General features: G+C 46.4%; 2 protein-coding genes across 6 annotated transcripts in view; one reads left to right on the top strand and one right to left on the bottom strand.

Annotated features, from left to right (window-relative positions):
• Window positions 1-236: 236 nt before the first annotated feature.
• Tdg (thymine DNA glycosylase) lies at window positions 237-21,332 on the top strand. 3 transcript variants are annotated; one of them, XM_036170036.1, is made up of 10 exons: window positions 237-415; window positions 7,048-7,181; window positions 10,209-10,450; window positions 11,968-12,037; window positions 13,394-13,529; window positions 14,055-14,137; window positions 14,220-14,314; window positions 17,921-18,092; window positions 18,723-18,848; window positions 19,536-21,332. In XM_036170036.1, the coding sequence occupies exons 1-10, from the start codon at window positions 393-395 to the stop codon at window positions 19,673-19,675; spliced, it is 1,221 nt and encodes a 406-aa protein (XP_036025929.1). In that variant the 5' UTR covers window positions 237-392; the 3' UTR covers window positions 19,676-21,332. The 3 variants fall into 3 exon arrangements, with proteins under 3 accessions (XP_036025929.1, XP_036025928.1, XP_036025930.1); XM_036170035.1 differs by having other exon boundaries at window positions 19,533-21,332; XM_036170037.1 differs by lacking the exon at window positions 237-415 and adding an exon at window positions 448-650 and having other exon boundaries at window positions 19,533-21,332.
• A 486-nt stretch (window positions 21,333-21,818) lies between these two features.
• The window catches only part of Glt8d2 (glycosyltransferase 8 domain containing 2), a 42,851-nt gene continuing 40,641 nt past the window's right edge, over window positions 21,819-24,028 (bottom strand). For all 3 annotated transcript variants that reach the window (XM_036169903.1, XM_036169904.1, XM_036169905.1), the window contains exon 10: window positions 21,819-22,466. In XM_036169903.1, coding sequence (XP_036025796.1) covers window positions 22,297-22,466 — 170 coding nt within the window. In that variant the 3' untranslated portion in view covers window positions 21,819-22,296. The remainder of the gene's footprint in view (window positions 22,467-24,028) is intronic.

Raw genomic sequence — 24,028 nt, 5'->3', positions numbered from 1 at the left:
GACATGCATTTGCCACCCGGCATTCCCGTCCACCTGCAACATCCCCAAAGGCCGCCGCCTAACCGGAAACCCCAGAGCCCACCAAAGCTGACGTCGGCCGGGCGCTGCCCCCGGCCACCTCCTGGTCCTCCCCGTTTCCCGAAAGGCTAGGCGGTGGACCGGGCGCCCCGAGAGGCGGGGGGACCCCATTGGCACGGCCCGCGTCACGTGACGGCGAGCCTCCCCGGAGGGGGACGGAAGTGCGCCTGGTGATGTAGCGGCGAGGGAGGGGCCGAGGCCAGCGCCGTCCGTCCGCCGGCCGCCCCCGATCGTGCGGTGAGTCCGCGCGCCGAGCGGCAGAGCGGGCCGCCCGTGGGCCCGGCAGCAGCGGCCGCCCCCGCAGCGGCGCCGCCATGGACGCGGAGGGCGCGCGCAGGTAACGCGGACGCTGGCGGCCCGGGTCGGTCGGGGCCGCGGCCCGCACAAAGGCCGGCCTGCGCGTGCGCGCTGCGGCCCGCGCGCCCTCCCCTCCCCCAGCCCCTCCGCACCCGCGCGGGTCCTCGGGCTCCCTCCCGTACCCGCGAGCTTTGAAAGGCGCTGTGCACGGCCACGGCGGCCTCGATCGGCGGGAACTGGAACGATGGAGCGGGTGCCCTGTGGAGGTTCCCCGGGTGGGTGCTCTTGCTGTGGAGTGTGCGCGAGCATAACGCGCAAGGACGGCAATCCAGAGGTTGTGCCTTTCCGTGTGTGTGTGTGTACAACGCGCAAGGACGGCAATCTAGAGGTTGTGCCTTTGTGTGTGTGTGTGTGAGTGTACAACGCGCAAGGACGGCAATCCAGAGGTTGTGCCTTTCCGTGTGTGTGTGTGTGTGTGTGTGTGTATACAACGCGCAAGGACGGCAATCTAGAGGTTGTGCCTTTCCGTGTGTGTGTGTGTGTGTGTGTGTGTGTGTGTGTGTGTGTGTGTGTATATACAACGCGCAAGGACGGCAATCTAGAGGTTGTGCCTTTGTGTGTGTGTGTGTGTGTGTGTGTGTGTGTGTGTGTCTAACGCGCAAGGACGGCAATCCAGAGATTGTGCCTTTCCGGTGGCCCTGGGATGGTCTTTAACATTGCCCCTGAGGGGTGCTGAGGATGTCAGGGGGTGTCGGCAAAGTATAAGTTTGGAGATTTAAACTCTTCACGAAACCGAAATAAGAAAAACAAGTTGTCAGGTCCTTCAGGTAAACGGAATGCTGGCTTACTATTAGGCCTGGTGAAGAATTAGCGGGCCTCTCAGTGGCGAATGGACACTGGACTTAGGCAAGGCCTCTGTCTTTAGTCCGCCTCCCTTTTTGACAGCTGTGCCATCCTACATCTCTGTGAGTGGGTTGATGGGGGCTGATGGCAGTTTGTGGCAGTGAAATGAAAGCCTGGTTTTCAACTGGAAGATTCAAGGGCACTCTGCAGAGGGGTCTCTGCTGACAGGGCGTGTAGATCTGACCCCAACTCTGTTTCTCAACAGTTTACCAATTGCAGGGTGCCAGTGGCCTGCTGGTGAAGAGTGTCCCAGCCCACCTTGCAGAGGGGTTTGTAGAACTGATTGAATCAGAGTCTACATAAATAAATGCTAAGTGAATGGAATAGAGATTCATTAACAAAACAAGGCAAAGTCTTATATGGAAGTTCAGAAAAAAATAAGAGTAAGGCACATCGGCAGTTTTTATATAATAGGTTGTGTAGTTTGTCTCTGGAAAGAATCTAACTAACCACTCAATTTCATGCGGATGCTGTATTTGATGTATTTGGTTTGTGTGTGTGTGCTACATGCACACACACACTTCTACCCAAGACCAAATAGTGTAGGTGGGGGGGACCTTGATGTCATACTATTGAAGTGATGTTAAAATGAACCCGGATTATTATTATTTGGGAGGATGTGGTTGGGGGTTGAGTCCAGAGCCTCTAGTATTGGGGGTAAACACTTTACCACAGAACCATGCCCCCAACCATAATCTTGGTTTTTATTTTGAAACGTTTTTGCTGTGTTACCTGGGCTATCCTTGGATCAGTCTGTAAGCTTAGATGGACCTTAAGTTATGAGCCTTCTGCCCCAGCCTCCCCAATGGCTGGGATTATGGGCCTTTACTACCTGGCCTGGTTTGAACTGGAAATTCTGGTTGGTCCTAAGTCCTTGTGCTCACTGCCTGTCGTAACTAATGCAGTCACGTGCACACAAGCAGTCAGCAGCAGACTTGTATGTGGTGCCCCTTCACAGTGCCCATTAGCACAGGTCATTGCTTTGTGAGTATTCAGTGTGACTGTATTTGTTCAAGTGAGATAACTAAAGGTATTTAGCAAATGGCACCCTGGACCCTTAAAATAGTGTAAAATAACTGAAAAGTAAAGGAGTTCCTCGTTGTTTCTAGAGAAATCTGTAAAGATTTAAAACACAACAGATCTGAATTGTTTAACTATACTTTTTTTTTTTTTTTAATCTTTGAGACAGTCTTGCTTTGTAGCCCCAGGCAGACCTCAAACTTATGTTCATCCCCCTGCCTCTGCTTTCTGAGTGCTGGGATTGCAGGTGTACAATGTGGTGACTTTTCACAGACCTCTTAATCAGCTGTGTGTGTGTATGTGTGTGTGTGTGTGTGTGTGTGTGTGTGTGTGTGTGTGTAGAGACCATGGGCAGCAGTAAGAACCAGTCCTGGGAACAGGAAGTAAATAGGAGTGGGTGGAGAAGGGTCTAGGAGAAGCATCATGAGAAGGAAAGAGGCAGTGGGGAGCAGTTTAGACCAGCAGATAAGGGAAGAAAAGAGAACGGGACGACCTCTCAAGCTTTGAAGTTTCACACAGCCTGTAATAGTTCATCACACCTTGACTTGGAGACACCTAGAAGACACACGTCCGAATCAGTCTTTAGAGTGTTTCCAGAGATGTTCCCCTGAGGAGCTGCTTGGAATGTGGTGGCCCTGTCAGAGGACTTTCCCTTTGCAGACCTGCTCAGGGAAGCTGATCTTGGACTGAACTACACAAAAGAATGTCAGGATGTCAGGATGAGAAAGAGCAAAGCAGATTTAGTAAGCTTGTTAGGTAGTGATAAGGGATTGTACGTACGCACTTATTTTATTTTAAGCATTGTACTTCGTGTGCGTGCTCATTCACTCATGCATGTTTATATATGGGGATACCCATGTTTCACAGCCCCAACCAATATGGAGGTCAGAGGACAATTTTCTGGAGTTTATTTTCTCCTTCCCCTTGTGGGTTCCAGATGCCAGTCTCAGGCTGTCAGTCTTGGTGGCAAGTACCTTTGCCTGCTGAACCATGTCACTGGCCCACGCATGGCAGAGCAGTGCTTGGTTTAAAAGGACAGTACACACCTAAGACATGGAAATCCACAGGTGTCTTCAGTGTTATGTATAAAATTCTGTGTCTCTCTACTGCATTGCTCAAGGGATGTAATTTACAGCTAAGTTTAAAGACTAAGTGAAAACAAGGTATATACATTTGTCTTAGTTACTGTTTGATTGCTGTGAAGGGACACCATGACCACCTTTCATAAAAGAAAGCATTTGCTGGGCGGTGGTGGCGCGCGCCTTTAATCCTAGCATTCGGGAGGCAGAGCCAGGCAGATTTCTGAGTTCCAGGCCAGCCTGGTCTACAGAGTGAGATCCAGGACAGGCACCAAAACTACAAAGAGAAACCCTGTCCCTTCCTGATCAGCACCATGGACCAAGTGGCTCTGGCTGCCACACCTTCCCCAGCCGGTGGACTGTGTTCTTCTGAACTGGGCATAGGAACAAGCCACACCTTCCCCAGCCTGGTGGACTGTGTTCTTTTGAGCTGGGATAGGAATAAGCTCTTCTTCCATTAAGGTGCCTTCTCCAAGGTATTGGCCACACCGACCAGGAAAGGAACAAATACAGGGTCTGTTCAGATCTCAACAGATTTAGTCCTATGTAGTATAGAGGCTGCTAAATCTAATTCTTCATTAGTGTGGTGAGGGAGGGAAAGCTGGACAGCAGGGATGACGACTCAGATCTCTCTGTGGCTACCCCTCTCCTGGAGACTTATGAGGAGTACTGCAGAATTGTGTGTGTGTGTGTGTGTGTGTGTGTGTGTGTGTGTGTGTGTGTGTATGCTCGTGTGAGACAGATATTTCTTAGATCTTTTGAGCAGGGAGTTAGAAAGACGACTGAGCAGTTAGGAACACTTGCTGCCCTTGCAGATGACATGAGTTTCTCCCCCATCATGAACATGGTGGCTCATAACTGCCTATAACTCCAGTTACGGGGGCACCGACCTCCACAGACATCACACGCATGACATGCACATGAACTCCTGTAGACAAGCATAGGTACAAATAAATCTTCTGAAGATTCAAGAAAATAGTTTAAACAACTTGAAGCAATTTGTGCCATTTGCAACTTTAACTACCGTTCAATAATAGAACATTAGGTTATCCAGAACTCTGGTTTTTTAGCATTCAAGTTTAAGAAGGTTTTTGTGTACATGTACTGCTTTCTTCTGCCAAGTAACAATGTTATGTAGGCAGAGGCAGGCAGATCTCTGAGTTTGAAGCCGGCCTGGTCTACAGAGTGAGTTTCAGGACAGCCAGGGATACACAGAGAAACCCTGTCTTAAGAAAGAAAAACAAACAAAACAAAACAGCAACAAAACCCAAGAAACCAACCAAACAACAACAACAAGAGACTGTTATGGAACTGGGGGGATGGCTTACTTGGTAAGGTGTTTGCTGCAATACCAATGTGAAAATCCGGGTGTGTGCCTGTTTTTCCTCCACAGAGGAGGAAGAGGTGTTCTGTGGTTCGCTGGTTGGTTGGTTTGGCTCGTCTGGGAGCCTCAGGTTCAGTGAGACCCTGTCAGAAAAACTAGGCTAGAGAGTACTCCAGGGTGATGCCTGATACTGACCTCTGGCCTCCACATGTTCCTGCGTAAACAATGTTATATTCCACCTTTCTTTGTTTGGGGTGTTGGGAAGCTAGTCACATGATGCCACATTTACTTCTCATGGCCAGGCATGATCATGCATGCCTATAATCCCAGTACTTGGTAAATAGAGGCAGGAGGATCAGGAGTTCAAGTTCACCTTGAGCTACGTAGAATTCAGGCCAGCTGGGATTACATGAGACCTTGTTTCAAACAACAAAAAGCCCACACAGAAATAGTTTAAATAGATAATCATTTTTTCTGTAGTTTTACATAGTGCCAGTTAGCTTTTAGTAGCTGCATAGTATTTTCTCATGTTTATGACAGTAGTTATTGAGTCGTTATGTAATTTGAGAACAGTATTTTTTTTTTTGAGCTGAGGATTGAACCCAGGGCGTGCACACACTTTTGGTTTTTTGTTTGTTTTAATTGTATAGCCTGGTCCTCAAAGTCACAGAGACCCTCCTGCCTCTGCCTCTCGAGTGCTGGCATTAAAGGCTGCACCACCACCACCAGGTTCATGTATGTGTTTTAAAGAATAGTTACTATTTTTCCTCACTGGTGCCGACCCTTCTCTCCTGCATCCCTCCTTGAAGACAAGGTGCCTATTCGCTGGCATTGGGCCCCTGTGGTCTTTGAGCGTGCAGCACTCTAGCTGTGTTCTCACGAGTAGTCTGTTAGGCTGTATCCCTTCTGTGACCCGTGCTGAGGAATTGAAGTTGGTTTCCAGATTGAACAGAACCGGGGGAGTCCATACAGTGCTGCTCAAGAGTGCTCTTCCAGGCCTTGTGTGATAGCTTAGGGTTCCAAGCAGGGACAGAGAAGCAATAGTCAACATCCAGAGGATTTCTGTCACTCTCATCAGTGGGCTGGGCAGGAAGTCTCAGAGCAGATGAGGCTGTCAGCATGGTGCTCTCAGATGGACTGAGCTGGGGAAGGTGTTCCCAGGGGAGTAAACAAAGATCTATGGGGGCAGAACTCTCACAGCTAGGCGGTGTGGGAAAATCTGCTGTTACCTTTTATGGGGCGGGGGTGTTTGACATGGTTTCTCTGTGTAGCCCTGGCTATCCTGGAACTCTGTGGACCAGGCTGGCCTGCTACTCAAGAGATCTGCCTGCCTTGCTGCCCGAGTGTTGGAATTAAAGGTGTGTGCCACCACTGCATGGCAGTTAAAAATTACCTTTTAACTTGGTATTTTAGTGAGATATGACTAATTACAGAATTGGCTCATTTGACCTTTACTTGTTTATTTATGCGTGTTTGTGAGTAGATGAGACTGTGCACCGTCTCTGTGCAGAAGCGTATGGAATTCTGGAAGAGGGTGTGCAGTCCACTGGAACTAGAGTTCCAGGGGATTGATAGCTGCCTGATAGGGGTGCTGGGAATGAGCCTGGATCCTCAAAGAGCAGTGAGTGCTCCGCCATGTCTCTCCAGCCCCTGTCTCTTGCTTTCTGAGCTGATTTCTTTCCCTGAAAGACAGTGAGAAAGAAAGCTGCTAAGCAGAGTGTCTTGCCACAGAAAGTGTGACTTCTCTCCAAGTAGTAAACACACACAAAGAGCTAGGCGATGGTGGCACACGCCATGAGTCCAGCACTTGGGTGACAGTGGCAGGTGGATCTCCCAGTTCAAGGATAGCCAGGGCTACTCAGAAACTGTCTCGAAAACAAACAAAAACAAAACAACACACACACACAACCCGAAAGGAAAGCTAAGTTACACTGTTAGGCTGGGGGGTGCTTGTGCCAGGACGGGAAGTAGTGTTTGTGGGACCATGCATTGTGTGTATTGCACATTTGCATTGTATTTGTGAATGTTTTTAGTTCATATGGACTGACAGCCCTTCAGGACTATCTATAAAAGGTTCCTGTGATCTTGTTTCAGGGATAGTGTAGGCACCTTGAGAGGACTGGCAGGTTTCATTGGTGGCACATCAGGCCACCACACACTGTAAGTGTTAACGTTTGTGTAGTGAGTGCTTGGTAAAGGTCAGGGAAGACTGTGCATTGGAGAGGAGGCCGTCCTTCTCCTGTTATCTTTGAATAATGACTACCGTCCAGCTATAAAATGGTTGGTTCTGAAGACTTGTACACCTGATCATTTAAACTCACAACTTGTACCTAATTGTTCTTTCAGCTATTCGCTGGAGCAAGTTCAAGCTTTCTATTCATTTCCATTTCAACAAATGATGGCTGAAGCCCCTAACATGGCAGTCACAACTGAAGAGCAGATGCCAGCAGAAGCTCGTGCCCAGGAGGAGCCTGCACCAGGTAGTTCTTACCACGCTGCTTTAAAACCGGGGGGCCCGCCCCTGAATGCCTCCTCCCCTGGTAAAGTGGTTAGTAATGTTCCACATCTGCACACCAAGTGCTGGGGGGGGGGGGGGGGGGGGCACAAGATGGCGACCTGAGACCTTAGCACTAGCATTGAACTTGGTCCAAGGGCTCGGCAGCAGACTGCTAACACGAGCTCTGAATGTCGAGGATGGATGACAGCCCATGAATAACAGGGAAGGGAAGGTGCCAGCGGAGGGATCAGAGGTGGGCATGGCAGCCAGAAACCTGAGTGATAGTGGGTGTCTAGAAGGAAAGGGTGAGAAATGGCGCCAGACAAGGAGTCAGGCTGTGTTGGCCCTGAGGAGTGCACCTTCTATTCCCAAAGCAATAGAGAGCTGTTGAGAGATTGGGAGCAAAGAAGTGACTTAAATGGGCATTTTAAAGTCGGTCTGGAGGCTGTATTAAGAACAAGACAGGCTTGAAGGCAGGGCGTGGCTTAGCACTTCCTGTAAGCTGGGGAGGGTATGGAGAATATTGGAGAGCATGGAGAGTTGGGTAATACTCGAGGTAGACTCACTTGGCTCTAGTTAATAAATTTCATGTGGATGCTGAGGGAGAAGGAGGAGAATCGAAGGTAAGCTGTTGTAGTCCATGACGACATTTTTATTGTGGGTTTTTCTTTTTTCATTTTACATGCTGACCACACATCCCCCTCTCTCCCCTCATCCCCCTGCCCCCAGCCTTCCCTCGAAACCCACGTCGGGAGTCAGCAGAGGCGGGTCACCTGAATAGGCTGTGCAATGTGTCCCACCATGAGTAGTGGGCCCAAAAAAGCCAGTTTATGCACCAGGGATGGACCCTGGTCCTTCTGCCAGGGGGCCCCTTAAGCAGATCAAGCTACACAACTGTCTCACTTATGCAGAGGGCCTAGTCCAGTCCCCCAGAGGCTCCACAGCTGGTGGTCTAAAGTTCATGAGTTCCCACTAGTTTGGTTTGGTCGTCTCTGTAGGTTTCCCCATCATGATCCTGATGCCCCTTTTTATTGTTATTATGTTTATGTTTATGTGTGTGTTGCCTGTGTGTATGTCTATGCACATGTGTACTTGGTACCCACAGAGGCCAGAAGAGGGCATTAGATCCCTGGAACTGGAGTTACAGACCGTTGTGAGCTGCCATGTGAGTGCTGGGAATAGAACCTGGGTCCTGGAAGAACAGCCGATGTGCTCTTAACCACTGAGCTATATCCCTAGCCCTGAGTGACATTTTTTAGAAGTGTGGGTTTGACCCCCCCCCCCCAAGACAGGGTTTCTCTGTGTAGCTTTGGAGGCTGTCCTGGATCTCTGTAGACCAGGCTGGCCTCAAACTCACAGAGATCTGTCTGCCTCCGCCTCCCAAGTGCTAGGATTGAAGGCGTGCGCCACCACTGCCCTGCGTGGTTTTGATTTTTCAATGTTCTATGTGTATGGGTGTTTTCCATGCATTGTCTGTGCACTACTTACATGACTGGTACCTTTGGAGGCTAGAAGAGGGTGTGGGATCCCTTGGAACTGGAATTCGAGATGGTGGTGAGCTGCCATGTGAGCGCCAGGTCCTGTGCAAGAGCAGCCAACTCTTAACCACTGAGCCATCTCTCCAGCTCTGAGAACGGGTTTGTGCACAGTTCTGAAGGTTCAGGGGCACAGCACCAGCATTTGCTCAGCTCTAGGGAAGACCTGGCAGCTGGCACCACAGCGGCAGAAGTTAATGTGAGAGAGAATCCCATCCCCAGACAGGAAGCCACAGCTACAGGCATTCCCCCAGTTAACCCCAGGAACCTTGCATGGCCCCACCTCTTTTTTTCTTTTTTTGAGACAGGGTTTCCCTGTGTAGCTTTGTGCCTTTCCTGGAACTCACCTGGTAGCCCAGGCTGGCCTTGAACTCACAGAGATCCACCTGGTTCTGCCTCCCCAGTGCTGGGATTACAGGCGTGCGCCACCACCGCCCGGCATGGCCCCACCTCTTAACAGTTCCACAGCTACTGTGGGACGAAGCATCCAAACACAGGAGTCTTTGGTGACAAACCCAAGCATTTTCCAAAGCAGTCTGAGATTTCTGACGTGTGCAGTTGGTTGCAGGAAGTGCCACACACTGAGATAAAGAAGCCAGAAGATTGAAGAGGTGGCAGCAGCAGTGTTTATATTAGGAATGTGCTCGTAGCTGGTGTGTAGTTCCAGGGCTGCACCTAATTTATCAGCTGGAGCTGCCTCCTGCCTCACTTCTGATTGCCGACGGGGAGCCGGCTTCCACAGCTGCTGGTCTGTGGTGGTAGAGCCCTGGTAGGGAGCGGCTGAAGCAGCCTTCCAGGCTTGGTGGGAAGATACATAGTAGAGTGGGACAGAAGCCTGAGAAAACAGGAAAGCATTCCAGGAATTAAGGATGAGGGAACCAAGGGTCCCTGTTGAGTAACCGTAAGTCTGTGTTTCTCAGCCTCAGGAGACATTAGCATTGTCAAGAGACACTTGACCGTCAGGACTGTCAGGCAGAAATGACAGGTGGTGTTACACACTCTAATGGCCAGAGTCGCCCTCAACACACATCCTTCAGTCAGTAGTGAGTTAAAACCTCTCCCTTTGAGGACAGGGTCTCACTGTAGACCAGGCTGACCTTGAACTCATAGAAATTCTTTGCCTGCTTCTGCCTCTTGAATGCTGGAATTAAAGATGTGCACCACCTTGTCTGGCCTTGTTCAAAATTTTGTTTTTTTAATTATTCATGTACTGACTGAATTCCTATAAAGTGGTTCGTAGATCCCTGGAGAAAGCAGGAAGCCAAGTGAGATTGTACAGGAGGTCATCCTGTGACTGTCACGTGTGCCTAGATGGAGGGAAAGGAGGGGACACTTCACAGCCCGGTGTTGGGAAATACAAGGGCGGAACTGGAATCCGATAACATGGGTGTTCCTAGGGCGACTGCTGTGGAGTCTCCTGCAGTTTCTAAACTAAAGTTTTCTCCAGCCACATTCTGGAAATCACTGTGTTTCAGAGGCACCAAAAAGAAGGAAAAGGAAAACCAGAGCATCAGAACCCAAGGACCCAGTGGAACCCAAAAAGCCTGCTGAGCCAAAAAAATCTGGCAAGTCCACAAAATCAAAAGAGAAGCAAGAAAAAATCACTGACACCTTTAAAGTGAAAAGAAAAGTGGACCGTTTCAATGGCGTTTCTGAAGCGGAGCTTCTGACCAAGACTCTCCCTGACATTTTGACCTTCAATCTGGACATTGTGATTGTAAGAATTTTTGTCCTTGGTAGACAGTAAATGTCACTAGAGGATTAACTTAGCAGTGGTCCTTAAAAATAGCATTCTTTGAAAAGAGGGTTTCTGAGACCCTTCTGGGGGTGAATGGTGTTATCTTCCTGAGGTGGTGTTATGTGGGAGTGAATAAGAGGTGAACCTGAGGTTGGGACCTGCCTGGGTTCAAACCTTCCAACAAGGGAAGGCCCTGGGCAGGCCTTCATCTTTATAGTATTTCATTGATAAAACGTGTGAATGCCTCCCTCACAGGGTTGCACTTGAACCCATGTGAACCACTTAGATTGTGTGATAGTTGGTAGTACTCAGTAAATGATGGTCCTGGATTGTTTCTGCTTTTTTGGTATTTTGAAATATACTCACTGTGTAGCCCTGGCTGGCCTCAAACTTGTAGCAATCCTGGTGCCTCTGACTATTACAAGCCTGTGCCACCACATCCAGCCTGACAGTATTTGAGCTTCTGTCTACAATGTAAGAAACACTAGAACCTAGTGAGCGTCAGTGGACAGCTGTGTAGGCATTCTGGAGAGAAAGTTACTTCTTGGGATGCTGGCAGGACATGGCTCAGACTGGCTGCTGGAAGACCTGCATCTTTCCTGACTGCAGGCAGCCTGCCTCAGTAGAGGTCCAGTTGAGTATTTGAAAATAGCAGCAAATTTTAGAAAGGAGTTTCTCTATGCTACCACAGTTATAATCAATTCCATTTTATTTGCCACTCCTGTATAAAAGCCCTAAGGCTTACGGCTAACTTCTTCCATTTTTTAGCAGGTAATTGCACCACATACTAGGCTTCACTGTTCCGTACATGTACACGATGCACTTTGTGTTTACCACCAGGTACCCTCTTCTCCTTCCTTCCTCGTCTCTTTTCTTATCAAATCGTCTACCTGTTCTTTTTTTCTGTTTTTCGAGACAGGGTTTCTCTGTGTAGCCCTGGCTGTTCTGTAACACGCTCTGTAGACCAGGCTGGCCTCAAACTCAGAGGTCCACCTGCCACTTCTGCCTCCCTAAAGGCATGTGCTACCACAGCTTGGCTCTCTTTTTTTCCTTTTTCATTCTTACATATTACATCTAGACCACAGTTTCCTCTCCCTCCCCCCCCCCCAAGCCTCCCCCCCCCCAGACCCACCCCATCTCCACCTCCCCTCAGAAAAGAACAGGCCTCCTGGGGGACATCAACCAAACATGACATAACACGCTACAATAAGACCCGGCACATGCCATCACATCTGGGCTGGACGAGGCAGCGCAGTAGGAGGCAAAGGGTCCACAAGTGGGCAAAAGAGTCACAGACAGCCCCTGCTTGTTTTATTTTATTTTTTAATAGAGAATTTTTTTTTAAAGAAAAACAGAAAATAATTTAGTATACTACATAGTGTAGGGGATGTGGTGGTAACAGAACAGCCGGCCTTTCATCTGGATTTTGCATACGAAATAAAATGTGATATTTGTCTGTGTTAAAGCTAAAACTAGTTAATTATTCTGTTTTACAGATCGGCATTAACCCAGGATTAATGGCTGCTTACAAAGGGCATCATTACCCTGGACCTGGAAACCATTTCTGTAAGTGTCTACTTCTGAAAAGGCACTCTTAGAATGAGATCTTTCTTTAGGATTCATTAGAGTTGTACAGTTATGAGAATGATACAAATAAAATGTACTCAGATTGCACGTTTCTCTGAGTCTACACATGCAGGTCAGGGGTCTGAAGTGGTGTACCATTGTTCACATTTTTGTATGCTAGGGAGCAGAAGGGCAGGAGACAGTACTTTGTGATGGTTTCTGTGGAGCTGGGGATCAAGCCCAGGCCTTCGAGCATGCTAAGCATATATTCTACACCTGGCTGACCTCCCTACCGGCTTTCTCTTTGCTCAAAATGTTTTCAAGGTTTTAGGTATTTATTTATTATTGTTATTACTTTAAAAAAGAAAATTGAGACAAAGTCTCTTTATGTAATCCTGTTCAGAAACTACTATATAGACAGCTGGCTTGAACTCAAAGAGATCCTCCTGCTCTGCCTCCCAAGTGCTGGGATTAAAGGTGAGCACCACCACTGCCTGGCCTTGGTTTTTTTGTTTGTTTGTTTGTTTGTTTTAAGAAGGGTGTGTGTGTGTGTGTGTGTGTGTGTATCCCACAGATACAGTAACAATAGTACTTAGCTATGACAGTGTAGACCTGTAGGTCGTGACCCCTTTGGCAAACTTCTGTCTCCAAAAATATTTACATCACAATTCATAACAGTGGCAAAATTACAACTATGAAGTAGCAACGAAAATAGTTTTATGGTTGGGGGTCACCGCAACATGAGGAACTATTAGGAAGGTTGAGAACCACTGGTGTAGACAAAAGTATTGGTGTTCCTAGGTATGTGTGTTATTTCCTTGGAGAGATGAAAAGTATTGATTGTGGGGCTGGAGAGGTGGCTCAGTGGTTAAGAGCATTGGCTGTTCTTCCAGAGCACCCAGGTTTGATTCCCAGCACCTACATGACTCCAGATGTTTAGGCTAGGTACTGATATACTTTTGAAACCAGCACTATACTGCCCCCCCCCCCTTTAATTCTGAGAAAGTGTGTCTTAGTTTTCTCCACTCTCAAGGTGCTTTAATTCAGTCTGTGAGGTCGTCCGGGGGCAGACGGTGACATTACCAATAACTGGGTGAGAACACGGTTTGAAGCTGCGGTGTAAAGAAGATAATAGTCTCTTGTAGGAAAATGACAGTTACTAAAATCACAGAGATTAGCATGATATCCAGCATGCTGTCGTTGCTCAATAAGGTATTAGGCCTAGGCACTGATTTTTAATAGACTTTAAGTCCTTTATCTCCCTTCAGTTTTAAGAACAGGATGTAGACTATTCCATCAATTTTCTGGTAAAAGCTTTCCACTTTCTGTGGAAGTGACAGCATCTTCTTTTCACAGGGAAGTGTCTGTTCATGTCAGGGCTGAGTGAGGTTCAGCTGAATCACATGGATGACCACACTTTACCCGGGAAGTATGGCATCGGATTCACCAACATGGTAGAAAGGACAACACCGGGCAGCAAGGATCTGTCTAGGTAGCTATAGAGCATGTGGTGGTGGGCTCCCCTGTAGAGCATGTGGTGGTGGGCTCCCCTGTAGAGCATGTGGTGGTGAGCTCCCCTGTAGAGCATGTGGTGGTGGGCTCCCCTGTAGAGCATGTAGTGGTGAGCTCCCCTGTAAAGCATGTGGTGGTGAGCTCCCCTGTAGAGCATGTGGTGGTGAGCTCCCCTGTAGAGCATGTGGTGGCGAGGCTCCCCTGTAGAGCATGTGGTGGTGAGCTCCCCTGTAGAGCATGTGGTGGTGGGCTCCCCTGTAGAGCATGTGGTGGTGGGCTCCCCTGTAGAGCATCTGGTGGTGAGGCTCCCCTGTAGAGCATGTGGTGGTAAGCTCCCCTGTAGAGCATCTGGTGGTGGGCTCCCCTGTAGAGCATCTGGTGGCGGGGCTCCCCTGTAGAGCATGTGGTGGTGGGGCTCTCGTGTTTCTTAGGAACACTACCTGTGTGTGATGTTTTTGCAAACACTGCTGTTTACGTTCCTCCATGCTTCTTCATTCAATTTCAGTAAGGAATTCCGGGAAGGAGGGCGAATCCTAGTGCAGAAACTGCAGAAATATCAGCCACGCATAGCCGTGTTTAATGGAAAATGTAAGATTTACTCCTACATCTTTATCTTCTTTCTGCTAACGTCAAGGGCAGTGTTAAACATGTGTGTGGTTTTCTATTTTAGGTATTTATGAAATTTTCAGTAAAGAAGTATTTGGAGTAAAGGTTAAGAATTTGGAATTTGGGCTTCAGCCCCACAAGATCCCCGACACAGAAACTGTAAGTCCTCTAAGTACATCTGTAAACCAGCTCCACAGGGACTTCCAGCTAGCTGGCCTTTCCATTTGTCTCAGACATTGTCATTTTTACGGTGAAAAAGCCATATGTTGTATTTAAATCATTATCGGCTTACACTTTCAGATGCAATTAGAGTTTTATTTAAAATTATTTGTTGCTGGGCGGTGGTGGTGCACGCCTTTTTAATCCCAGCACTCGGGAGGCAGAGGCAGGAGGATCTCTGTGAGTTCGAGGCCAGCCTGGGCTACCAAGTGAGTTCCAAGAAAGGCGCAAAGCTATACAGAGAGATCCTGTCTCGGGGAAAAAAAAAAGTATTTGTTAGCTAAATATCAGAGGAACTGGCTCACACTACATTCAGAATATCATCAATGGCAGTTACTTAAAAATTCAGACCGACATATAAACACAGTCTTCATTGGTAAAATAAACTACTTTATTTGTATATTTAATCTCAGCATAATTTTAGAGCCATACATGGTAGACAAACATCCAGCCAACCTTCTGTTTGGTACTGTCACATTATCAAAGATATGAGACAGCCTGTGGTTTTCTCTTTTTTTAACATTTCATTTATTTTTCTTTTATGAGTATGGGTATTTTGCTTGCATATGTCTGTGTTCCACATGTGTGCAATGCCAAATGGAGGCCAGAAGAGGGCACCAGATTTCCTAGGACTGGAGAAACAGACAGTTGTGAGCCACCACCATGTGGGTGCTGAGAATTGAACCCTTAGTCTTCTGTAAGAGCAGCCAGTGCTCTTAACCACTGAAATCTCTCTTCAGCCCCATAGTGATTTTCAAACTAATGTCTGCAGAGTGTCTGCAGACAGTTGGTTCCAATTTTGTGTACTCTTCTTCTTTTTTTGGAGCTGAGGCAAGCACTCACCCCTGAGCTAAATCTCCAACCCCTGCTCTTCTTTTTTTAGTACTTAAGTATATAGGTTTTCGGTTGTCTTGTTGTGCTGGGGATCAAACCTAGGTCTTTGTGCATGTCAGGCAATTACTGCCACTTAGCCGTACCCTGGCCCGCTTACACATAGTTTTCTATACAGCTTTCTTTTATTATTCAGTTGAAGGGAGCAGAGTAATCAGGATTGAACCTAGGGTTTCTCACTACTACTGAGCTATGTCCCCAGCCTTCTTTTTACTTTTTGTTTCGAGATAGAGTCTCACTAAGTTGCCCAAAGTAGTCTTCAAATCGCTCTATAGTTCTGCCTGGCCTTGAATTTGCCATCCTTCTATTTCAGCTTCCTGAGTAGATGATGGGATTAGAACCGGCGCCACCAGGCCGACCCTGTACACAGCTTTTTAAAAACCACATGGTGCACACTGACGCAGAGGCAGGTGGATCTCTGAGGCCAGCCTAGTCTGCAGAGTGAGTCTCAGGACAGCCAGGGCCTCACAGAGAAACCCTGTCTCGCCCCGAATCTCTCTCTCTCTCTCTCTCTCTCTCTACTTTCCTATAAACACTTGATTGGTTAGCATCCTAGTTTGTACTCTTGCTGTGGAAACACCGTGACCAAAAGCAGCTTGGGAAGAAGAGGTTTATTTCCACTTACAAATCACACACCAAGGGAAGCAGAAGTGGAAGCAGACTGGAAGAACACTGCTCGCTGGCTTCCTGGCTTCCTCTGGCTCACTCAGCTTGCTTTCTTATGCAGCCCAGGCTCTGGGGCTGGAGAGATGGCTCTGTAGTTAAGAGCACTGGCTGCTATCCCAGAGGACCTGGGTTCAATTTCCTGTACTTACGTGACCGCTCACAACTGTTTGTAACTCCAGTTCTGGGGGATCTGGCACCCTCACACAGACATACATTCAGGCAAAACACCAGTGCATGTAAACTAAATCTTAAAACAAACAAAACAGACTCACTAGGGACGGCACTACTCTTAGTGGGTGGGGCTCTTCCATATATTAGCAGTTAAGAAAAACGCCTCCTGGGACTGGCAGGTTGGTTATTGACTGGGTTAAGACATTGCTGCCAAGCCTGACAACCTGAGTTCAGTCCCCAGACACACATATTGTAGAAGGAGAGAACAGACTCCCAGAGGTTGTCCTCTGACCTCCACGTGTACACACACCACATGCCCCCTTCACCACCACCCTGCACCCCAAAATAAGAAAGTGCTCACAGGCAAGGCCCAGGCTAGTTTGATCTGGATAATTCTTCAGGTGAAGTTGCCTCTTCACAGGTGATTGTAGATCTGAGTCAGTTGACAGCCAAGAAGTAACCATGGCAACTGTGGCGGTCCTCTTGGCCCTGCATTTATCTTAGACACTGTATTCTTTTACCATAAACTAAGCAGCTACTGATGTTGCTAGTGATTTAGCTCAAAGAGAAAACAGTTTACTTTCTTTTACTTTGTGTGTTTGTATGGGGGGGGGGGTCTCACTATGCAGACTAGGCTGTTCTCGAACTCACAGAGATCCACTCACCTCTGCCTCCCGAGTGCTGGATTAAAGGTGTGCTGGTGCCAGTAGACAGTCTACTCGGGGTCATTTTAATTGAAGACTATCTTGAAAATGTGCTGTTATAAAACATGCTAACATACTCACCTGCATGTCTGTATCAATTAGGAATTTCTCTAAACATGCTACAGTCAAAGCAAAATAATTATATGATGAGCAAGCCTCAAAGCAAAATAATTATAATATATGATAAACCAACTTTAAAAATCACCATAGATAGAGTAGTTCATCGCCTCACTGTGTGTAGAGAGGACAGAAGCAACTTCTGCTCTTTGAAGGACAATTTGTCACCAACCAAAATGATAAATGTGTCTTTCCCTGTAGCTATCTACTTCTGGTGTTTGTTTTTTGTTTTTCGAGACAGTTTCTCTGTAGTTTTGGAGCCTGTCCTGGATCTTGCTCTGTATCCCAGGCTGGCCTCGAACTCACAGAGATCCGCCTGCCTCTGCCTCCTGAGTGCTGGGATTACAGGCGTGTGCCACCACTGCCTGGCTACTTCTGGTATTTTATCCAACTTGTGGGAAAATCTCCAAATTAATGATGTATAAAGCTTTTTCCTATAGTCAATAAAAGAACTCATAACAACCTAAATCTACGATTGGCTGGGGTTAATAAGTTATAAAAGGCCTGTATAACTTCGTTTAAAAGGAGTTTTCTTGTTTGTTTGTTTTGTTTTGTTTGTGTTTTTTTGCCTTGCTATATGGTCAGAACACCTCTGAGATACATTGTTGAGTGAAGAGAAGAGCAGGGTATGGGGAAGGAGAACACATTGTGCTTGTATGTTATTAAAAGGGATGTGGGGTAGTTGATACCCTAGATGCCTTGGATTGTCCACGGACACCTCGGGAACTCATGAGAGCGGTTGTCTAGGTGAATAGAGAGAGCTGGGAGAGTAAATGTCCACATAAATGCTGCACCCTCTTGTTCCTCTTGAATTGTGCAGTGTGTATTTACTATGAAAAGAAAAGACTTGATTGATAGAGGAACACTGGGGGGAGCCATCTCTTAATTTAAGTATCAAGTTATTATATCAAATGAAGGTAAGTTTTTTCTGACCACAGTGTGAGTCGTTTGAATCAAATGTTAAGATCTCTGAACCTTTAAAACTTGTTGATCCCAGCTCTGCTACGTCATGCCATCTTCCAGTGCCAGATGTGCTCAGTTTCCTCGAGCCCAGGACAAAGTTCACTACTACATTAAGCTGAAGGATTTACGAGATCAGCTGAAGGGCGTTGAGCGGAACACAGACGTCCAGGAGGTGCAGTACACGTTCGACCTGCAGCTCGCACAAGGTTTGCTACTGTTCGCTTCCCTCATTAATGACCTGTGTGTCCGCAACAGAAAGGAGGGTGGCTTTCAGGCAGGGAGAAGGGAGATTTTACTGGAGCTAGATGCTCTGGTAAAGGATTTTAGTGTCTGTTCAGGTCTCCTTGTACCACGGTTCCCCATTCTGGGTCTAAGGACCGTCTCCCTGCCTAAGACTGAGTGTGGTGGGTTTTCCAGTTCTTACAAGCTAACTTAGTATGTGCTTCAAAGAATTGTAAGAAGATAGCAAATGGGGCTGGAGAGATTTTGTTGATCTGGTAGAGCCCAGGTTTGGTTCTCAGAACCTACCTCAGGCAGTTCACAGCTACCTGTAATTCCAGTTCCAGGGGATCCGTTGCCCTCTAGCCTCCTTGGTCACCTGCATTCATATACACTCATGCAACTCTCTCTCTCTCTCTCTCTCTCTCTCTCTCTCTCTCTCTCTCTCTCTCTCTCTCTCTCTCTCTCACACACACACACACACACACACACACACACACACACACACACACACAAATAAGAATAACAAGTCTTAAAAGAAACTACAGCAAATTACGTAACTTCTAGAAAACCTGTACAACACCGGTTGGTTTCAGTCATCTTTGCCTTCCCCACAGAGGATGCAAAGAAGATGGCCGTTAAGGAAGAAAAGTATGATCCTGGCTATGAAGCAGCGTATGGCAGTGCGTACGGGGAGAACCCATCTAATAGTGAACCTCGCAGCTTTCCTTCAAATGGGCTAAGTATGTTCCCCTCCAGATTTGTTCCTTTCAGAGGACTGGGAGACGATGGGATGTAATAGAACAAGAAAGTAATTGTTGGAGATTTAGGGATACTAATCTAAAAATGTAGTTAAGTGACTAAAGATTTTCACATCACTTTTGGGGGGCCGGGGGGACAGGGTTTCTCTGTGTAGTTTTGTTCCTGTCCTAGATCTTGCTCTGTAGACCAGGCTGGCCTCAAACTCACAGAGATCCGCCTGCCTCTGCCTCCTGCGTGCTGGGATTAAAGGTGTGCGCCACCACTGTCCAGCACATCATTTTCTTAATTCATGGCTTCTAAACCACTTGCTTCTCCCTCCCTGAATAACAAATGATGATTTCTCAGTCCTCGATCTGAAAAGCTAGTAGAAACTTATCACTGTTTTTAAAAACTCGCTCATGGCTTGAGGATTTAGCTCAGTAGGCCCTGGGTTCGGTCCTCAGCTCAAAAAATAAAATAAAATGTAAAAATAAAAAACAAAAAACTCGCTCAGTATCTTAATAATTCTTTAATGCACTTTAAAAAATCTCCTGATGAGGGGTTGGGGATTTGCACAAGGCCCTGGGTTCGGTCCTCAGCTCCAAAAAAAAAGAAAAAAAAAAAAAATCTCCTGATGAGATCCATTGAAACCTGACAATGAACTAATATTTTTTTTCCCTTCCCAGCAGCCGACGGTACAGAGCTGAGAGGAGAATCGGCCCCTGGTGACGTTCCGAATGGGCAGTGGATGGCACAGTCATTTACAGACCAGATCCCGTCTTTTAATAATTGTGGGACCCACGGACAGGAAGAAGGAAGCCATGCTTAATGACGGTGCTTCTCAGCTCTGCCTTGGTGCTGCAGTTTTAATGCAGTTGGCAGGACCTCGAACCTCAGTTTCCTAACTGAAGAGTTAGTATTCATAGTACTTTACGCTAGTGGTGTAATTATATATGGAGCAGTTACATGATAGGGTCAACTGTATGTAGTCTGGAAGGAAAAAAATAGGGTGTTTTCTACCTGAGTTTTGTATTTGAATTACCCATCATCCCAGCTTTTTATATACTATATTTCATTTATGAAGAAACTGGTTTTCTTTGGGGAGTTACTTTGATGTAATTTTAAAACACAACAGTCTGAATATTTATAGTTGATTCTTGACTGTGCATACCTAAATATGCCATGATCCCTTTTAATGCCCCAGAAGGGCATGCTAGTAAGAAACTAACAAAAGGCAGAGGTGCCGATTTCCATGTAAGAAGCTAACCTACCCTCAGTGGCGTCTGGTTAGTTTTGGAAGCTGGCGTAAACTCAGAACTTCCTGGTCACACTCTCCAGGTGGTGTATATGGCAGTTGCTTAGTCATAGAATCAGAGTGTGGCCTGACCTGATGGGCCTAAGGCCTGCCTTCGGCCTCCCACTCCTGTGTGCTGTCCTCTCAGAGACAGAAACTGTTCTGAGCTGGTAGGGTCCTGAGAACACAGTAGACCTTTTAAGTTTACCAGTTGTCTATTTTACTGAATTTTCCCATCAGTGTTTATCACTGTTCTAATTTTATCCTTGACTGGAAAGTGGTAAGAAATGAACTTTCAGGGAGAGCAACAAGATGCTGGAAGTGTTTGATAATTTTGTTGAAACTGGTGCTGTGTGTACATGGGATGTACAAGATAACGCAGAATTTTTCTTGCTAGTTAAAACTAATTAGACAATAATTTAAAAATGGTTGTCATTACTGTTTGTTACTGTGGACTAAGTGAACCTCATGAAAAGGTTGGCTGGAATGTGTACCTTTGTGGTTTCTAATGCATTTTCCATGGTGCTACAAATAGTCCAGTCCATTAGGGCTGGTGGATATTAAAACTGGGTATTCAGAAATACCTATTACATTCAATCCTGATCACTCATGAATATTCTGACTTGATGCATACCCAAGGAGCATGCTGGTTTTGCAGTATGAAATGTCTGTGCGGTTTTTATATTCCACAGAGGTTAAGTAGTCTGCAGAGAAGCAGTTTCTTGTGAATCTTAACATGCCTTTTAGCTGTGGCAATGATGGATTTTATTTTCTTTACGTCTAGTCGAGCTGTGTACGAGTCATGTTATTTAAAAGGTGTACTGCACTGCTGTTTACATGGACATTTTATGCAGGTGCTTTGAAGTGCCTTGCATCAGGGATTAGGACCAGTTGAATTATTTTTTTCATGGGACTATGTAAAGCATGTAACTAGGTATTGCTTTGGTATATAACTGTTGTAGCTTTCCCATAGATTTCCTTGAGTAGAGAAATACCTTTAAATTATGTCACTCTGGAGAATGGGTGTGAGGGTCTTCCAAAACAGCTCAGTGTTTTTCATTGAACATGGCAAATGTTGATGTATCCTGCACATGACAGGATGGGTTTTTCTCCATTATAATACTGAGATTTTAAATTCATATGAAAGTCTGGATGGTTTTTTACAATAAACATTAAGAATGTCTATGCTTAAGGAACAGGCTTTTCTGTAGAAAGACTTGGTATTCTTCCTTGCTTTAAACCTGAAGACAGTTTACTTTCTATTATATTTAACTTGTAGGGTAATACATGAGGAAAATCATAAAAATTGAATATTTTATTTGTACAGATGTGTGTGTGTGTGTGTGTGTGTGTTTTGTTGGTTTTCTTGAGACAGAGTTTCTCTGTGTAGCCCTGGCTGTCCTGGAACTCATTCTGTAGACCAGCCTGGCCTCTAACTCAACAGAGATCCACCTGCCTCTGCCTCCACCTCCACCTCCCAAGCTGGGATCAAAGGCATGCAACACCACCAAGCGATATTTATATTTTTTTAGTTTTCAATTTTTATAAAGGACAAAACTGGCAACCTGTTAAATTTAAGGAGAAAAAAAAACCCTGCAGCCAGGCATGGTGGCACATGCATTTAATTACAGTACTTAGGAGGCAGAAGTATGTAGATCTTCTGAGTCTGAGGCCAGCCTGGTCGATAAGTGAATTCTAAGCCAGCCAGGGCTATATAGAGAGATCCTATCTTATGCAAAATCAGAACCAGTAAGAACAGCTACAAAAATACCTAACTGAAAAATTAGAGACTTTTAAAGTTTTCTGATGTAATTGTCAAGTCCAGACCAGCCTGGGGTCCATAAAAATTAGAGACTTTTGAAGTTTTCTGATGTAATTGTCAAGTCCAGACCAGCCTGGGGTCCATAGTGAGACCCTGTCTCAAAACACCAAGAAGAGAGAGGAAGAGGGTGAAGGGCCAATCATAATTACCACTTGTACTTCAAGAAGTTAGGTCTGCCTTTGTTCCATGGTTGAACATGTAACAGCAGTTTCTGCTTCTTCCATTGTAGATCTATGTATCCGAGGTGCTGTTCCTTCAGAACAGGACTAGGGGAGGTTGCAAAGGGTGATTCCATTTTTGTCCAGGGAATACTTGAAGTGTCGCAGTGTGTCCATCATCTGTTGTGATGGAGTTTAAAGATCCCCGCAGGGTCAGGAACAAACCAGCTTTCCCATAAGTTGTTGTGAACACTAGGAAAGTCCCAGGGCTTATGTCTTCCGTTCCAGTGGAGTAGTTTAGCTTCCTGCAGAAAATGCTCCGAATATCTTACATCAGGGTTCCAGCCTTCAGTGTGTGCAGAGGAGAATAGGCTTGTTAGTGAATATAGTTTACAGGAAACATTGGACACAAGCTTACAGTAAAGGTTTCCACTTAGCAGCCACACCTCAGATGAACCTCACTGGTGTGATACTAGTGTGCACAGCTTATAGAGTAAATAAACCACAGGGCTATACAGTGAAGAAAGCGTAATACTGCCATTCCTCAGACTATTCTACAGTACTTCGAGAAGGTCATGCACATAGAATTTATCCTCACTGGGTGGAATCCCAGCACTCGGGAGGTAGAGGCTGGTGAAGCTCTGTGAGTTCGAAGCCAGCCCGGTCTATAGAGTGAGTTCCAGGACAGCCAGGGCTACAGAGAGAAACCCTGTCGCAGGGGGAAAAATGCATACCCTCTGCTGCTAAGTTTCTTCCCACAACTGAAACTCTATTGAGTAAAAGAATGATGTTCTGTTGCTGCATGCCAGCAACAACAGAGCCTGGCTTTTGTCACTCATTAGCACAGATGTGGCCGCAGCTGCCGGAGAGAAGCTGGTTAGTCTCCACAAAGGAGCCCACATCTGGGAGGAGGCATCAGTCAGACACTTCACCTCAGCTCCTTGACACCGTGGAACTGCCCCAGAGTCTGAGAGACGAAAGTACTTCTAGCTAACTTGTTTATAGACGTTAAGTCTTCCTGCTTAGACTCAGACTTAGTGCAGCCTGTCACTGCTGTTGCTTCCTCATCTAAAACAAAACCAGATCACTTTTCAAACCATTGCTACATAGACAGACTTTACAGACCTTGCTTGATTCCAGACCTTACAGAGGAGAAGGGTCATTTTCCTAGAAAGATAATGGCCTTCTCGAATGTCAGTAGTTGGTAATTCGCAAGATATGATTCTGAGTCTGCTCCAGATCACAAAGGATTGCTGGCTTTGTTGGCTTTTGCAAGGGTCCTGGGGATCCGGATTATTCTCATGCTTGCATGGCAAGTATTTTTATGCCCTGAGCCATATTCCCAGCCCGGCTTCACACAGCTCTTCTTACAGATACTATTGGTGGGATTTTTGTATATGGAAATGGTGAGAGTTGACCCAACAGCATTAAAGTGTCAGGTATCTAAGGTCATTGTATGCCATTACACACCAGTAGGTTCTGTCCACGATGTTCTGTAGAACATTGCAAAGTGGAAGTTCTATGCTAAGCATCAGTCTGTAAGCTTTTCTTTTTTCTTTTTTTAATGAATCTTTATTATTTTTAAATAGATTTTTTTTTTCATGTGCATTGCATGTCTGTGTGAGGGTGTCAGATCCCTTGGAACTGGAATTACAGACAGTTGTGCGTGGTCATGTAGGTACTGGGAATTGAACTTAAAGAGCAGTCAGTGCTCTTAACTGCTGAGCCACCTCTCCAGCCCAGGTTCATAAGGTTTTCATGAATCCTAGAATGTACCAGCTGGCAACTAAAGAGCAGCTGCATTTGAAGATTCTGAGCCTAAGGGTTAAGGAGGTGGGGCGGCGGGTTTGAGGCCCTCGGCTATAGGCAGCCGGTGGTGGTCACTGGGTGAAATGTGCTCCTCCTCCC

The sequence above is a fragment of the Onychomys torridus genome, chromosome 20 (genome assembly GCF_903995425.1).
Source record: "Onychomys torridus chromosome 20, mOncTor1.1, whole genome shotgun sequence".
In the NCBI taxonomy this organism is placed as follows: domain Eukaryota; kingdom Metazoa; phylum Chordata; class Mammalia; order Rodentia; family Cricetidae; genus Onychomys; species Onychomys torridus.
The sequence above is the reverse complement of the archived record's forward strand: the minus strand, read 5'-3'. Positions and strand labels throughout refer to the sequence as shown.

What these genes read in the sequence shown, in the direction of transcription:
- Tdg (XM_036170035.1), top strand. Translation starts at nt 393, where the DNA reads ATGGACGCGGAGGGCGCGCGCAG. An exon ending in TGGACCTGGAAACCATTTCT is followed by an intron (nt 12,038 to 13,393) that starts GTAAGTGTCTAC and finishes TTCTTTTCACAG; the next exon opens with GGAAGTGTCTGTTCATGTCA. An exon ending in CGACCTGCAGCTCGCACAAG is followed by an intron (nt 18,093 to 18,722) that starts GTTTGCTACTGT and finishes CCTTCCCCACAG; the next exon opens with AGGATGCAAAGAAGATGGCC.